Genomic DNA, 15,346 nt, shown 5'->3' with positions numbered 1-15,346 from the left:
CTTGCTGCCCAACTCCTGTGTTGGCTGAATCCAAGTCCTTCTGATATCCAAGTCTTTATGAGAGATGGTTTAGATGAAATGAAAAAACATGAGAGAGAGAGAGAGAGAGAGAGAGAGAGAGAGAGAGAGAGAGAGAGAGAAATGAAATGAAATGTTATATTAACATCTTCAAAAGGCCAAACTGACCTATGAGACCAGAGCGTTACAATGTGGTGGATCTGATACAAAGTCAGAGTAACAAAATGACAAAAAAAAAAAACTATGGAATCCTAAACTGGTAGGTGTGAACTAAGCAGCTAGCTGCGATAGCTAAATCACAAGTCACAAGAGATCCAACATCGGTTGTTGGCGAGTCTCATCAATCTCCTCCATGGTCAGCAGTCTGACCGGGCGTCGTGCATGTCGGGCCAAAGTGATCCGAATCCTCTGATGTAGCCTCCGTCGATGCTGTGTAGTCCTCGGTAGTCGTGGGCGTCTGGATCTCCCCAGCTGAGTCGCTCGGTCGATTAGTGTGCCTTTGGTGTGAGGCGACAAGCTCTGTTGTGGTAGTAGCTCCTCTGGGTGTCCAATGTCTGCTCTAAAGAAGTCTGTGATGTGTCTCTGAGACTGGTTGGCCTCTCCTCTCATTAGGCTCTCTCAGAAACAAACCTAGGCATCTTTGATCCTCGTACCTCATGACTTTGGAGAGTGTCCAAAGCCCTCTCTGAACAAGCAATGGAAGCGGCCTCGTATCTGGTAGTATACGGGGCAGTGGCATGTGTAGTGCAACTCTGTCTCAGGCTCCATGTCACACTGGAGGCATGTCTTGGCTTTTGCTGGTACTTCGCTGTATCTCCCAATCTCGATCTGCAGCAGCTGGTGTGAAGATGTGCGTATCTGGCCAATAGCACACCGTATGCCATGAGCCAAGTGGGTGTTCATGTGTCTGGGCCTCGTCACAAATCATCCTCCGTAAGCTGGAGAAGATGCTCTCTGTAGAAAGCCATCTTCGTGCACAGCTCCTGTGCTGGCTGTATCCATGTCCTCCTGGTGATCTCGGACTGTGTAAGAGTCAGAGAAGGTGCATCCAGTGAGTATTGGAAGGGGGGCAATTCGTTTATGCTGAACCCATGTGCCTGAAACCATGATGTCATCTCCCCATACCAACATGCTGCATCTCCCTGCATGGCTAACTGTCGAGAGGACTCAAGTGCAAGGCGGGTGTATCTGTCTCTGAGAAGTTTCCACATGCGGTGTATGAAGGAGACAAATCTGGTGAGCGCCTCAACCACTAGTGGGGGGGCAACTAGCTCTGCTCGGATAATGGCACGTGGTACTGAAGCAGTGGCTCTAATGAGCCACGAGATCATAGAGACCAGAGGCTTCTCCATGTCCCCCCATCCATCAGTGCGACATGTCCTCCCGTGATGATCCAAGGAAGGCCCCCATATCTCAGCTCCATAGAGCAATGCAGAAGCCACCAAAGTGTCAAAGAGCCAGAGCTTCGTCCGAGGCTCGTGAAACTGAACTTGTGAACACATCCTCTCCAATCTACCCAATGCCGAATGGGCTCTGGTCAATCTAGTCTCTGCTGCTCTCCTCGATGAAAATGTTGGTCCACTAAAAACCACTCCAAGGTAAGTGTAAGCATCTGTATACTCCACTGTCTCCTGGCCGTATGTGAATGTGGGCGCTGACCTCCTGATCCATTGTGGGGTGGTATTAAATACCATGACCTTGGTTTTACCAAGGTTGACAGACAAACCACTTTCATGGGAAAACCTATGCAAAGCATCCAAGTGACGTTGCAGCCCCTCCGAAGAGTCGGAGATCAAGACAATATCATCAGCATATAACAATAGCGGAATCCATGTCCCTGCCACCGGTGCACCTCTATCACCATCTGTCTCAATGTAGTCAGAAAACTCATCCACATACATACCAATAGGAACCGGTGTAGATAGACCCTCTGAGGTGCGTACATGCCCTACTACTGATTTGTACAATGCCATGATCCCCAAAATGAGCTCTGTGGGTACTCCCATCTCCTGTAATCTGCGCATCAATCTAGCTCTGGGTACTGTGTCAAATGCTTTGCGGAAGTCCACAAAGCTACAATAGATCCGTCTTCCATGGGATCTGCTCTCCTTGATGATGGCCGTGTGTGTCAAGATATGGTCAAGAGTAGAAAAGCCTCTTCTGAACCCTACCTGCCCAACTGCACGCATTTCCTCCCTTTCTACCCATCTACTCAGCTGCTGCTCAAGAATGGATACGTACAACCGCGCCATTGTGTGTCCAAACATGATAGTGCGATAATTCGCAGGCTCCATAGGGTCTTCTGACTTGAAGATAGGTACAATCGTAGATAGGCTCCAAGTATCAGGCAAGCCCTCACACATGGCACAGTTAAACATAACTACTAGAAGCTCTGCCAGTAGATCTTTGGCATGCATGAAATGCTCAACCAATAAGCCATCATGATCATATGCTTTCCCAGTCCTCATCCTGTCAATGGCCGCCTTCACCATCTCAGTGACACGTGTGTGGGCATGGATCGGGGGGGTCGGGAAGGAGCGGCTGTCCAGAAACTGTGTACAAAGATGATGCGTACTGACCCCAAGTCTCTGTAGAGGTAATGGCAGGCGGGGGGGGATTGCTCATGAAAGAGTCGCCATGCCTCACGCGAGTCCTGACTCAAGAATAGTTGGTATAGATCCTGCTCTAGTCGAGCCAAAAATGCCCTCTTCTTCCGCCGCACTAGGCGTCGGAAGTCGATCTGTGATTGTCTGAGTGATGTCCCCCAAAAGCACCTCCTCTGAAGTCTAGCTCTAGTTTGGGTGCATTCCTCATCATATCAGCTGTTCTGAGGCATTCTCCCAGAATGGCGTCTCTGCTCAGGTTGGGTGTGTGGATATGCCTCTGCTGCTGCATCATATAATGTCTGTGTCAGAATAGTAGTAAGCTCCTCCAGAGGTCACCTTGGCTCCTCAGTGCATAGGCGTTTGTAGATCTCGTCTATGTTTACGAATCCGTCTCCCACGTGAAGGTGTAGCGAGTAGGGGCTGCTACCCGTGGACTGTGTGCTACACTGAAGTGAAAAGAGATGGTCAACGACACAAGAGCATCATCCATTGCCACCCAATAGGTCTGGGCCCAACTGAGAGAGAGAGAGAGAGAGAGAGAGAGAGAGAGAGAGAGAGAGAGAGAGAGAGAGAGAGAGAGAGAGAGAGAGAGAGAGAGAGAGAGAGAGAGAGAGAGAGAGAGAGAGAGAGAGAGATGAAATGAAATGAATTGTTATATTAACGTCTTCAAAAGGCCAAAATAGCCTATGAGACTAAAAGGTTACATCCATGTGTGACTCTAATACCTTGTCCGGGGAGCATAAAAATAAAATATATGAGGGTATTTAGAGTGGGTAGGTATGTAAGTCTAACCTTCATCCTCATCATCATCATCAACAACAGCCTAGAGTGTACCTTGTCCGGGGAACATAAAAATAAAATATATGAGGGTACCTAGAGTGGGTAGGTCTGTAAGTCTAACCTTCATCCTCATCATCATCAACAGCCTCATCCCATAATACATTAGTTAAAAGCATACGGGGAGGGGTAAAATCATATGTGGGCTACTGAGGTGCATAATGGAGAGAGTATAAAATGGTGATCATCCCATGAACTCTCTCATGGGTCCTTGTAGCATGGCCTCAATGTCCTCCATGGTGAGCTCTTTGGGGAGGGGGGGTGCTCGATGTTTCTCAATGATGCTCCGTAGCCTCCGATGTAGACCTCGTCTATGATGTGAAGATCCTCGCATCCTCGGGTTTCGTGAGCAGCCAAGCTGGATGGCTCGATCAAGAAGGATGCCCCAATGAGGGTGTGACTGGGTAACCTGTGGTGGGCCATCCCAAGTAGTCCCACTGTAAAAAGTAGCGATCTGCCTTTCATGGATTCTCCATATGTAGGTCCTCTGCTCCTAAATGTAGGTCTCTCTACGTCTCGAATCTCCAACAAGAAGAGCCCTAATCTGGGACCGATTTCCATAAAACGCGCTCATTGTTGACGTGGCATGGCTGTACGGAATCCCGTGATTTGCAATGGCAATGCCGACGTGGGAGGATGTACGGATTTCCTTATTTCACGCTGGCAGATTTTTGGCAGTTTTGCATGGAGCTTTAGGAGCAGATGCTTTTGGATGCATTGCTTTTGGGGCTCTGCTTTTGAGCGGCCCTTGTACGTTTATAAGTTCCCAGAGGTCCACTCTTTCGTAGAGCATGTGGACATAGAGTCTTGGAGAGAGTTGACCCTCGGGAGTTGTACTTTGAGAAGAGCAATAATAAAGAAATACCGAAAGGGGCGCTAGTCTTTGGGGCCAGTGCGTCTTGGCTCGAAACTCCGTCGTGCCGTGCCGACTCTCCTTTTTTCTCTCTCTATTTAAGTTTAGTGATTTTGCAATTTCTGTTCGTATGTTGCTATTGATTTCTCGCTTGGAATGTTCAAGTTGTAACAAAGAAAAATCTGGGTCATCCTCGAAACGAACACGCTTCTTGGATCTACTTACCACCTCGAAAGGCGACCTCTGACTGAAATAACCAGGGAAATCTCCTGATTTCCTCTTCTTCTAAGAGTACTTTAAGCCTTTAATTAATTGGTTCATCTTCTTTTCAAGAGCTTTGTCAAACTCTTTTTGCGAGTACAATTTCCGCTTTTCTTGATCAATCTTTTCACACGTGTCAACCTGCAATTGACGTTTGTACTCTGCTCTTGCAAGATTCCCCACTAGAATTTTGCCTAAATCTTCATTGGTTTCTTCTGTTTCCACGCTATAGTCGAAGGGGTGTTGTCTCTGTCGGATTCTCTGCGAGAATCCATGTGTGTTGTAGAAGGGATCGGATCCTCCGTAGAATCATTCTGAGCTCTCATTGAGGTGCCAGTGGAGAGGGGGAGACCAGCAGGGCTATCGACAGGTCACAGGGCCACAGAAAGGTAAGCTAGGTCCACCGGATAATTTGGTCAAGGACACTTTTTGGCCCTCAATGCAAAGTGGATGGAGAAGGAGAGCATCACAAATTTTCTTCAGTTTTAAGCTATACTTTGAAGCTTTTGGATTATTAACAGTGTCTATGCCAAATGTTGCCGATGAATCAGCAAGTTGAATTTGGTGTGGTGCGGATTGCACAAGAGGGGAGCCACTCTTTTGTTATAGATTGCCTAGATTGAATTGTTAGAGTTCAGATTCCTGTCTGGTGGTGGCTCCAGTATCTCCCAAGAGCAGATTAGGGAGCGAGGGCTGTTTTGTGGTTGTGCCCGGCCGTATTTGAGGTAGGCGTACCTTTTCTCGGCGATGCACCGTGAGACAGGACCCTATTCCTAGGGTTCCCGGGGTCAGAGTCTCGAGGCTTCTGAATTTCTACCACTAAATATGTGTGTCACTTTTAGTGAGTTTACATATTTATTAGCATTTTAGGCGATTTATCAGGATCGTGGGGTTTTCTGCTAGGTAGGGCAATTCTGGGAATTTCCTATAAATGTAAACTGTCAAAGTCAACGATGCGGAAGCGTAGAGACCAAGGAGAGAGAGCACGAGAGAGAGAGAGAGAGAGAGAGAGAGAGAGAGAGAGAGAGAGAGAGAGAGAGAGAGAGAGAGAGAGAGAGAGAGAGAGAGAGAGAGAGAGAGAAGAAGAAGAAGAAGAAGAAGAGAATTTTAACGTCGTAGGAAACTATCCTAAGAGACCTTAAAGATCTATCCGACGAGGAGAGTTGAACTCAAGACCTGTTATTCAAGAGGGAGAGAGAGAGTCTCCTGAACCAATCAACCTTGGCAATGAATAATTGAATGTGTACACAATGGAGGCAAGGGGTTGATTATATAGCAACCTTAGAAAATTGCCCTAAGTAAAATAAATACCTAAAAGCCAAAAGAAAGAATGGGATCACAGTGGGCAGTTCACTTGAGATGCCAAAACTCAACACCCTCTCTGCAGCTCATAGTGGACATCAATAATGAGACCAAGTTGATGAAGAAGCTACCATGGAAACCCCAGCAACACCGGTAATGCTGGATACACCTCGGATTTGCTACCCTCAACTTTGTGCCTGAGAGTGCCATCTTGAGCATCGGTTGCCTTTTTAGAAACTTTGGACTGTAGACCACACTACGTCCAAGAATCCCCATTTGTGAATTGTGAACACATCATGTCCGAATATAATAATCCAAGATAATGAAATGGTCAACACACCCTCTCCATAGTCCAACCAACAACAATGGATTGATGCACTCATCCATAGTGTTTTAGATACGTCTGATTGGTTCCCTGCCAGATGCATGTGCATTGAACTTTGACTTACGGGTTCAAACACCGATAACTTGAACTCCAACACAAGGGTCCAAATCATATATAGGGAACATTGCTTGCCCTTCTTTGCCACTCACAAGCCTCTCTTTGGTTGAAGCTACTGGTGACACCAATCTCCATGTGACTAGAAGGCAGGAGTCCGTGCCAGTGTAGACTCCATTACACCGGTAGCCTCTTTGCTGTCCTTCCCTGAGTCACTATCACTGCTTTCTCCTGATGCTTGCTTTTGCCTTTGTCAATTGTAGAATCTCTGTCTTTGCGTTTGGATCTGCAATCCTTGGCCAAATGACCACGCTTTCCACAATTGTAACAACGGTTTTTCGTCCTCTTTTTGGAATCCGAAGCAGCAAGTGCTTCACCATGTGCTTCCCCATTTGTCTCAGAAATTTGAATTTTGCCTTGAGTTATCAACACGGCTTCCTCCTTAATCAAAAAAGAGCTGAGATCGTCAAATTCTAGCTTTTCCCTCGTGACTTGTAGCCGAAGTGTCCTAGACACCGTTTCATACTCCTTAGGCAACTTCGTGAGAACCAAAGTAGCTAACTGAGTACTCGTCAGTGCACTTTTCACAGCCGATAGTTGATCATGAATAACTTTAGCCTTCAAAAGAAATGATTGCATGGAACTTCCTTGTGGAAATTGGATGGCAAATAACTATCCAAGAAGGGTGATTGCTCACATCATAGAATCGCGATCAAACATTCCAACGAGCTTGAACCACATATCTTTGGCAGTCGTTAAAGTCTGAATAGCTGGAGAAAGGTCCCTTGTAAGAGATCCCACAATGGCCAACATTGCCTTCGCATTAGCCGCATTCCAATCGACACACGATTTGAGATATTCGTCATCTTGAAGCGGGTGTACCTGTTGTGGGGGTCCTTGGTGGGACAGGGCTCAGAGCCGTCGATAACATCCCATAAGCCTTTCCGTGAGAACAAGAGTCGCATGATCGAATTCCTATGAGTGTAGTTATTGCCGTTTAATTTGTCGCTGGTGCTCGAGCAAGGGAGGACAATGATGAAGTTGCAAGATCTGGAATTCCGGGAAACTTTCTCGCTCTCCAAGGGTGGCGGCTCGAACCAAGCCTCAAAAAGAACAAGCAGCTGTCCCTCTCTTAGGCTCCAAGTTCCACCTCTTCGTCTCCCAAGCCGCACCAAGTGTGTCTCCTCCAATGCCCCTCTCTTGGGCTCCGGGTCACCGAAGCAAGAGGCCGTCGACTCCAAGAACTTGCCCGACCTTATCCCTCAGCAGACAAATGCCGCCCCACACTTGCTGGCCCACAATGTTTTAAAACGCTGGGTCAATGTGTAGTGGTGGGGGAGGAATGCCGTTGCCAAAGAGCACCACGGGTCGTGCGCAGGGAATGCTAATGCCACGTGGCTGCGTGCTTGCGTTTCAAAACGCACGGGCTAAGTAAGGGCTCCACCGGCACCGCCAAGAGACCTCACCCGGCCATCGAGGCGTTGTCGCCCAATGCTACCGGGGGCTGTGTTTTGAAACGGTAACCGTAGGGATCAGGGCCACCGTTCGCCATGTGTGTCAAAACGCTAGCGATAGAGGAAGGGGGGAATTGGCGCCGAGAAACAGAGACAACGTTTTAAGACGGTGGGCGAGGAGGGCTTTCCACTGCGCCACCAAGGGGAGCTTGCCACAAGACGATAGCAAACGCTAGTGCCACTGTCTAGGCAGTGATGGGCAGCGAAAGAGGGGTAACAAAAAAGTATCCCGCAGCAAGAGTTTGTCCACCACTCTTGTCTCTTGTCACGATTGTGACTATGTTGCAGTATTACATCTAGTCCTAGTTGGAGATACGCAAAGTGCCATGCCAAGGAGAACCCCTACGCTTGGATTGTCACGACCCTTTGCTCAAGAGACGTGCCTCTTCGCCAAAAGCCACACTCCTTCGACGACTGGTCACACCCCTTCGCTCTACGGTTGCGACTCTTCGTCCAATGGTTGCAGCTCTTCGTTGAAAGGATGTGTCTTTGCGTCTCTTCACCATGAGACGTGTCTTTTCATTTGTGTCTCTTCGTCTCCTATATAAGGAGTCTATTGTACTCAGTTTTGAAGCATTCATTCAATCATTCAAACAACAAGTGTTCTTGTCACATAACACTTCAAGGTGAGAATTAGGACCACTAATCCTCATAGTGGTATCAGAACAATTTTTTTCCGGGACCCGAAGGTTGTGAGCCTTTCACCGTCGCCGCTATCCTCTCCCCCCTCTCCCGGAGTTGTATGGAAGCAGAAGAAAGATGAAATTCAACTTCTTCGCCGATGGTATGAGGTAACTGATTTAATTCTACACATATAAAAGCAACATAAACAGAACGAGACAGCCATGAGTGTGTGCAATGTATCCGGCAAAATTATGCACCCTTTCACTTCTCCGTGCTTGCACCCTTTCTAACGAAAGGTCATCGTGATTGGCCACTTCTCCTGCGAATGGTCGCACCTTTTCCCAAGGCGATGTGCCCCTTCGCGGCACCCTTCCCCACACAACTTGAAGGGCTGAATTATGAAAACGCTGGGCTGAAATTTGTAGCGCTGGCTTGAATTCTGGAAACATTGGGTTGATTGTTGAATTTAGCGCTGGCTGATTTGCTGGGCTGAATTGCACCTCTGCACTTGCACCCCTTCGTGTGACTGGCAAGGCGCTCTCTCCCCCAAGCGTTTTCTCTCCCAAGTGCTCTCTCCCAAGTGGCAGCGTTCCACGTTTCTTTACGCTGGCAGCCACTTACGATTTGACATTTAAACCATTATCCAATGTCCAACTTGGCCGGCCTTCCCTTAAATTAACCCAAATTCAAAGCCAATGTGAACAGCCCTTATAAATTTTAACCCTCATGTGACAGTAACCCTTAAATTAAACTTATAAAAGAAGTGTCAAAAAAAGCCAGTGATGCGCCATTTTTATTCGAAGGTTCTCCTCCGGCCTCTCCTCCCGTGCTGACTGGTGTGCACACTCTGCGCGCATTATCCTTCGCCGACGAGAGCAGTTGGATAACATGTTAGAAAAATAAAATAAAAAATTCCCAGACGAAATCTTGCCCGACAATTTCACTCCAGATGCAGTGATTGTGATTCCGGATTCTCCTACTCAGAGCTGGACGTTATAATTATTCCCAATTCCCCAAACTCCAGAGCGCAAACTTATTCTAGAAGGACTTTCCATTCCCGGAGTACCCCAGAACCTGCTCCTGCACTTGTTCGAGAGTTCCCTTTGAGGCGTAACCATGCCGAATTCTCAGGACGGAGGTGGTCAATTTGACGATGCCCTTACTCTTATCAAAGAGCAGATGGCCACACTTTCCACAAGTCTTGCATCACTTGTAAGGTGCAGCGAAAGTGAAAGTTGAACTTTGCTCAAGATGAGTGCTCCAAATTGCGCTCAAGGTTCCTTTCACTTACGGAAGGGAAAGCCTTCCGTTCCTTTAGTCAGAGAGTGCAATTGATCACAAACAAAGTGGCAAACACTGTGAATGAAGGTGCTGAGACTGAGAGATAGAGAGAGAGGAATATGACACCAGAATGTTGTCAAACCCACCTCTGAAGGCCCCACTCTCTATGGCGAGAGCGGTCTACTATCGATTGCACAAATCTCTACAATGCAATGGACTTGCCGACGATGTCGACTACGATGAGGACGACGACGAGACGGGCTGAAATCTGAAAATGCTCAGGGCTGAAATCTGCAAATCTTTATCTGCTGAATTCTGACTCTATGTCGGTGACGACGATGATGACGACGACGACGTGCTGAAAACGCAGATGCTGAAATCTGCGTTTTCCGGGCTGAATCTGCAAACCTTGGTTGATCTGACCGTGCGGCGAGGATCTGCTGCGGGAAGGTGAGATCTACAAGGTTTGGGACTTCTACTGCGGGATCTGACTGCTGCAAACTGAAAACGCTGATGCTTTTGGGGGTGCTGTCGCGAAGGAATTGCAAAACGCTGGGTTGATGTGCTGCTCCAAAAACGCTAGGTTTGATTTGTGGGTCTGATGCAGAAACGCTAGGTATCTGTCGAGTCTGCTGTCGCCAGGTTGCTCTGCAACTGCAAATGTTGGCTAATTTGCAAAATGCTGAAAACGCTGGCTGTCCTTGTGGCTGAAAACGCTATGTATCCTGCCCCGGGGGGGGGGGGGGGGGGGGGGGGGGGGGGGGGGTCTTGCTGAGGAGGTGCATTGTTGGACACAGGTCCTTGCTGCCTCTTTGCCAGAAAGTGCTAGCGCTAGGGTTTCTTATATACTGGCTGAGCCCTACCCAGTTTCCCAACAAAAGTCACTTAAAAATAATAAGTGAAAATTGGCTAAAATACGGAAAATAGGTCTATGCACTGTACAAATGCTCCCGATGGGTTCTGATGGAAATCTGATGATCATGTTGTGTGCAACCAGAGGATATGCATCTACTCTAAGTGTCTGGACATGCACGGTTTGCGAACTGACTCACAAAAGTGTCAGAACGCTTCCTAAACTAATTGAATTGAAGTGAACTGAACCCTAGTCATGAAGTAGCTTGTCCACGTACACATAGGGTTAGATGTGCACGTGACATCACTTCACACTCGCTTGGATGAGATGCAGTCAGTAAACACTTCCCGGAATTGTCCTACAACTTCTCGGACTACATATGCTGATTTAACACCTTCTTCCGAAGCTTAAGTAAACGAACAAAACGAATCAAATCCAACAGACGAGGTAGACAATCATGAACTTCAATTACTTTATAAATTTTTCATGCTGCACAAAAGAAGAAGCTTGATGTTAAATTGTCGGAACCCTATAATGGTCACTGCGACAAGCGCGTGCTGGACCAATGGTTGTTCAAAATGGAGGTTTACTTATCAAACACATATTTGGTCGAGAGTAAAAAAGTTGCACTCGTTAGTTCTCTGCTCAAGGACACAACATTTCTTTGGTGGCAACGATGGGTTGCTGATGGTAAACACACACCTTCTTGGGAAAATTCCGGCGCGCTATTCTCAAGGCATTCGAACCTGCCAATGCAGATTTTCATGCCCAGTCCTCTCTTCGCCGCCTAAGCCCAGACAGGTTCCGTGGCCGCGTACATCACAAAGTTCCAAAGGCTAACTCTGGAGATAGAGACCCTTAGTCCCTTTGATAAACTTCACAGTTTTATCAACGGACTCGAACCCAACTTGAAGGACGATATGCACAAATACAACCTTGTCACCCTGGATGAAGCCATTGCCTATGTGGACCGTCTTGGTGATAATTGGCGTCCTACACGGAATTTTCTCCCTGGTGACCTATGTTCAAACATTGCTCGCTTTTCACAACCCGATTGTAGAGAACAATATAGCCAAAGTCAGCGGCAACAATCTCAGTTCAGACAACAAGCAATGGAGCCTTATTCAACTTCAAGGTTCTATTCTCAAGATCGGCAATCTCAAAGCAGGTGCTCCACTTGATCGTGGTAAAGGACGTGATTTTTCTCAAGATCGGCATTCCAATACTCAGCAAGGCACTTCGCCAAATGCTTCTTTGACTTCAAAGAAGGAAGGAGTATGTGCAATTTGCGGTGGTGACCATAGATGGTATCAATGTCCAAAGAGACCAAATCCATCTAATTTGAAAAGAAATTCCAACGCGGAAACATCATCGAATTCTGAACAACCAGATTCTGCTAAGGATAAAGGAAAATCTGTGGTCAATACAGTTCGTGTCTCAGAGGATACGACTATTCTTGTGAAGTCAGAAGCATGCTCAGTGTGATACTTTAGTTTTGGAGCCTCTTTCAAAGCAAGTTCTGAGCCTTGTTGGAACTCTCAATGGTCGCTCCATCAACATTTTGGTGGACAACGGATGCTCTAATAATTTCGTCAACACTCAGATAGTATGACAGCTTGATTTGCCAACTCAGAAGACATCTCACTTATATGATGTGGAATTAGCAAATGAATCAATTTTAACTTGTGATGAGACAGTTCGACAGTTGCACTTCGAGATTCAAAATTATGCAGATCAACTGGATTTCGAAGTCATGCCTTTATCTTACTACGATATGATTCTTGGTCAACATTGGTTATTTCAATATGATCCAGCCAGCAGTCAAAGCAAAAAGGTTTCGCAACAAGCAAAGGTTGAAGACACAGGTTTCAGATAACTCAAAGACTGAAGATTTTTGCAGATTTAATGTTTTCCTAGAATTCTATCAACACCAAAAGTCATTCCTTTAACTGAGGCTCTCATTTTAAATGGTAGGGAATGTCACGATTGTGACTGTGTTGCAGTATTACATCTACTCCTAGTTGGAGATACGCAAAGGTGAACCCCTACGCTTGGATGGTCACGACCCTTTGCTCAAGAGACGTGCCTCTTCGCCAAAAGCCACACTCCTTCGACGACTGGTCACATCCCTTCGCTCTATGGTTGCGACTCTTCGTCCAGTGGTTGCAACTCTTTGTTGAAAGGATGTGTCTTTGCGTCTCTTCACCATGAGACGTGTCTTTTCATTTGTGTCTCTTCGTCTCCTATATAAGGAGCCTATTGTACTCAGTTTTGAAGCGTTCATTCAATCATTCAAACAACAAGTGTTCTTGTCTCTTAAGTCCGAGTTTGATCTTAAGTATGAAGTTTTAGTCTTAAATATAGGATTAGCACCACTAATCCTCACATCTCTCCTCTCCATTAGATGTCTGCCAAGCTGCTACTTTATAGGGGGCTTGTGAAAAATATTATGAGGAGCCGCTGAGAGAATGGCCCAGATTGTTATGTTCTTTTCCAAATTTACTCTACACAGGGTCCAGCATTTTAGGCTTGACCCCTCAGGAACTTCTTTCTCCCTGCAAATTCATATGTTATACTCTACGATGGGGTCTTGTATTTTGGGGATTGCTACACCAGTGTGCTCCTTATGTTTTAGATGCTGAGGTATAGGAGGAGAGGCTTGGGGGTTTAGGGTGGGAGGTAGAAGGCAGCAGAGAGGAGCAGCAGCTGCCAGTAAGCATGGCTACATTCTTCCTTAGTTTTTCCACAATGTCTCTTGTTTGGAAAGGAATTTACAAGTTTATTGGTGATGTTTGTGACTTCAATTAACTGTCATATACATCTTCTAATCATGGAGACTGAACCAACTGTAATTTCAGAATTTGGTATGTGTCTTAGAATGTTTCTACAGTTTCAATGTGAAGTGTATGCTGGATAATAATTTGTGAGAATTTGTGTTATTTGTAGCTGGTTTTATCAGTATTGACTGCGGAGCATCAGAAAGGAATACTTTGGGTGGTATTTTATGGACAACAGATAGCAGTTATACGTCTCTGGGATTGAATAATAAAACTGAGGTTGCTGCATCCCCGCCATATGACACACTCAGATATTTTCCTGACAAAGCAGTGACAAAAAGTTGCTATGTATTCAATACAACAGCCAACTCTTCTTACCTGATTCGAGCTGGTTTCTTATATGGAAATTATGACAACCTCTCTGAAAGTGAAGGCCGTCCAAGTTTTGTTCTTCTATTTGGGGCTAACGTGTGGACCAACGTGACATTTAATAACGATTCTGAGGTGGTTACTCATGAGATGATAGCTCTTGCTACTAGTGACACTGCGAGTGTATGTGTGGGGCGACCCAGCACAACCAATCACGACCCCTTCATTTCCTCATTGGAAATACGGTTTCTTTCCTCCAATCAGATGATGTATTCACCTGTCCATCAGAGTTTCTTAATGATGAGCAATTCTCGGATCAATTTTGGACAAGAGGACAGTAGTTCAGTGAGGTAATCTGACAATCGTCTTTATGGATTTTTGTGTTGTTTAGATGAGGAATGTTCTTTTTGTACAGCTCAGAGAGAAACGTGAATGTTGCAAAATCAGTTTGTCAATACCTATCTGTTGCCTATGCAAGGTTTCACATCAATAATAAGATTTATTTCTCTGTGTGCTCATGTTTTGACCAATTTACAGTGTTGAGCAAGTGACATGCACCACTATCCAGAGTTTAGGCAGTGGTATTGGATTAACATAGGGTTGGAGAGTCTGAAGATAGTCTCACCCTTCTGCCATGCTCTTCTCACCTTTCTGACTTGCTTTAAGGGCCTTGGTCTGTCTCTCCAACGCTGTGGTCTTGGTCATCACGTCAAAGATTTTCTAATGCACTTCTTTGAGGAAAGCAAAAAGGGGTCAAGATGATTATTTGATGGAATAGGAAGGAAGAAAAGATAGTCACTGCAACATGTGGCAGTTCATGTTTGGACAAGCAGTAAAATTTATGTTTCTTGTTGTCTGATAAAATATTAAATTCAAGTTTCACATGTATAATGCAGCAATGCTACAGCTGATACAACTTCTATATCAGGAGTGAATGTTATGAAAAATTGTCTTGTGTTACTGAGAATTTTTGTTTTGGCTACAGCCGTTTTATTTTTAAAACCCTTAAAGCGTCCTTGTGATTTTTTCTCTTTTTTTAACTAATGTGTGCCATGACCTTGAGTTTGTGATGCTTTTAGTGTTTTTCTTTTGAGTAGTTCTTAACTTAGTTTCCTTTTGAACAGTAAGTCCTTCATGTGGATATTTTACCGTTTTTCGATGCCCTTTTTTTTCAGTTTATGATATGATTGATATCAGATAATTTGGGACCTTATAATGGTATATTACATTCATGAGATATGAAAACTACTTGAACCAATGCATATAGGTAGTTTTGTTACCTTACAATTTGCCTATTCAAACATCGCTGGCCTCATATGACATTAGAGAGTTATGAGTAATCCTTTCCTAATTATGCCAGAAATTGACATCTGCATAAAGTTTGATAATCTTTATGGGATGAGGCAATATTTTATAGTAGAGTTAAATCAATGTAGTTTATTTGCGTTTAATGTTTCAAACTGCATTTTGGTGAGTTTTGCTCATTTGTGTAAGATTATGTAGGTATCCTGGCCTCATATGACATTAGAGAGTTATGAGTAATCCTTTCCTAATTATGCCAGAAATTGACATCTGCATAAAGTTTGATAATCTTTATGGGATGAGGCAATAT

General features: G+C 45.4%; 1 protein-coding gene across 3 annotated transcripts in view; it reads left to right on the top strand.

Annotated features, from left to right (window-relative positions):
• Positions 1-15,346, top strand: part of LOC147452035 (putative LRR receptor-like serine/threonine-protein kinase At1g05700) — a 129,781-nt gene that overhangs the window by 1,505 nt on the left and 112,930 nt on the right. For all 3 annotated transcript variants that reach the window (XM_086517866.1, XM_086517864.1, XM_086517865.1), the window contains one exon: positions 13,535-14,084. In XM_086517866.1, the coding sequence (XP_086373992.1) occupies positions 13,535-14,084 (550 nt within the window). The remainder of the gene's footprint in view (positions 1-13,534; positions 14,085-15,346) is intronic.

Source organism: Adiantum capillus-veneris, chromosome 8 (genome assembly GCF_014529385.1).
Source record: "Adiantum capillus-veneris isolate H3 chromosome 8, ASM1452938v2, whole genome shotgun sequence".
In the NCBI taxonomy this organism is placed as follows: Eukaryota; Viridiplantae; Streptophyta; class Polypodiopsida; order Polypodiales; family Pteridaceae; genus Adiantum; species Adiantum capillus-veneris.
This window is presented reverse-complemented; position numbering and strand designations above follow the sequence as displayed.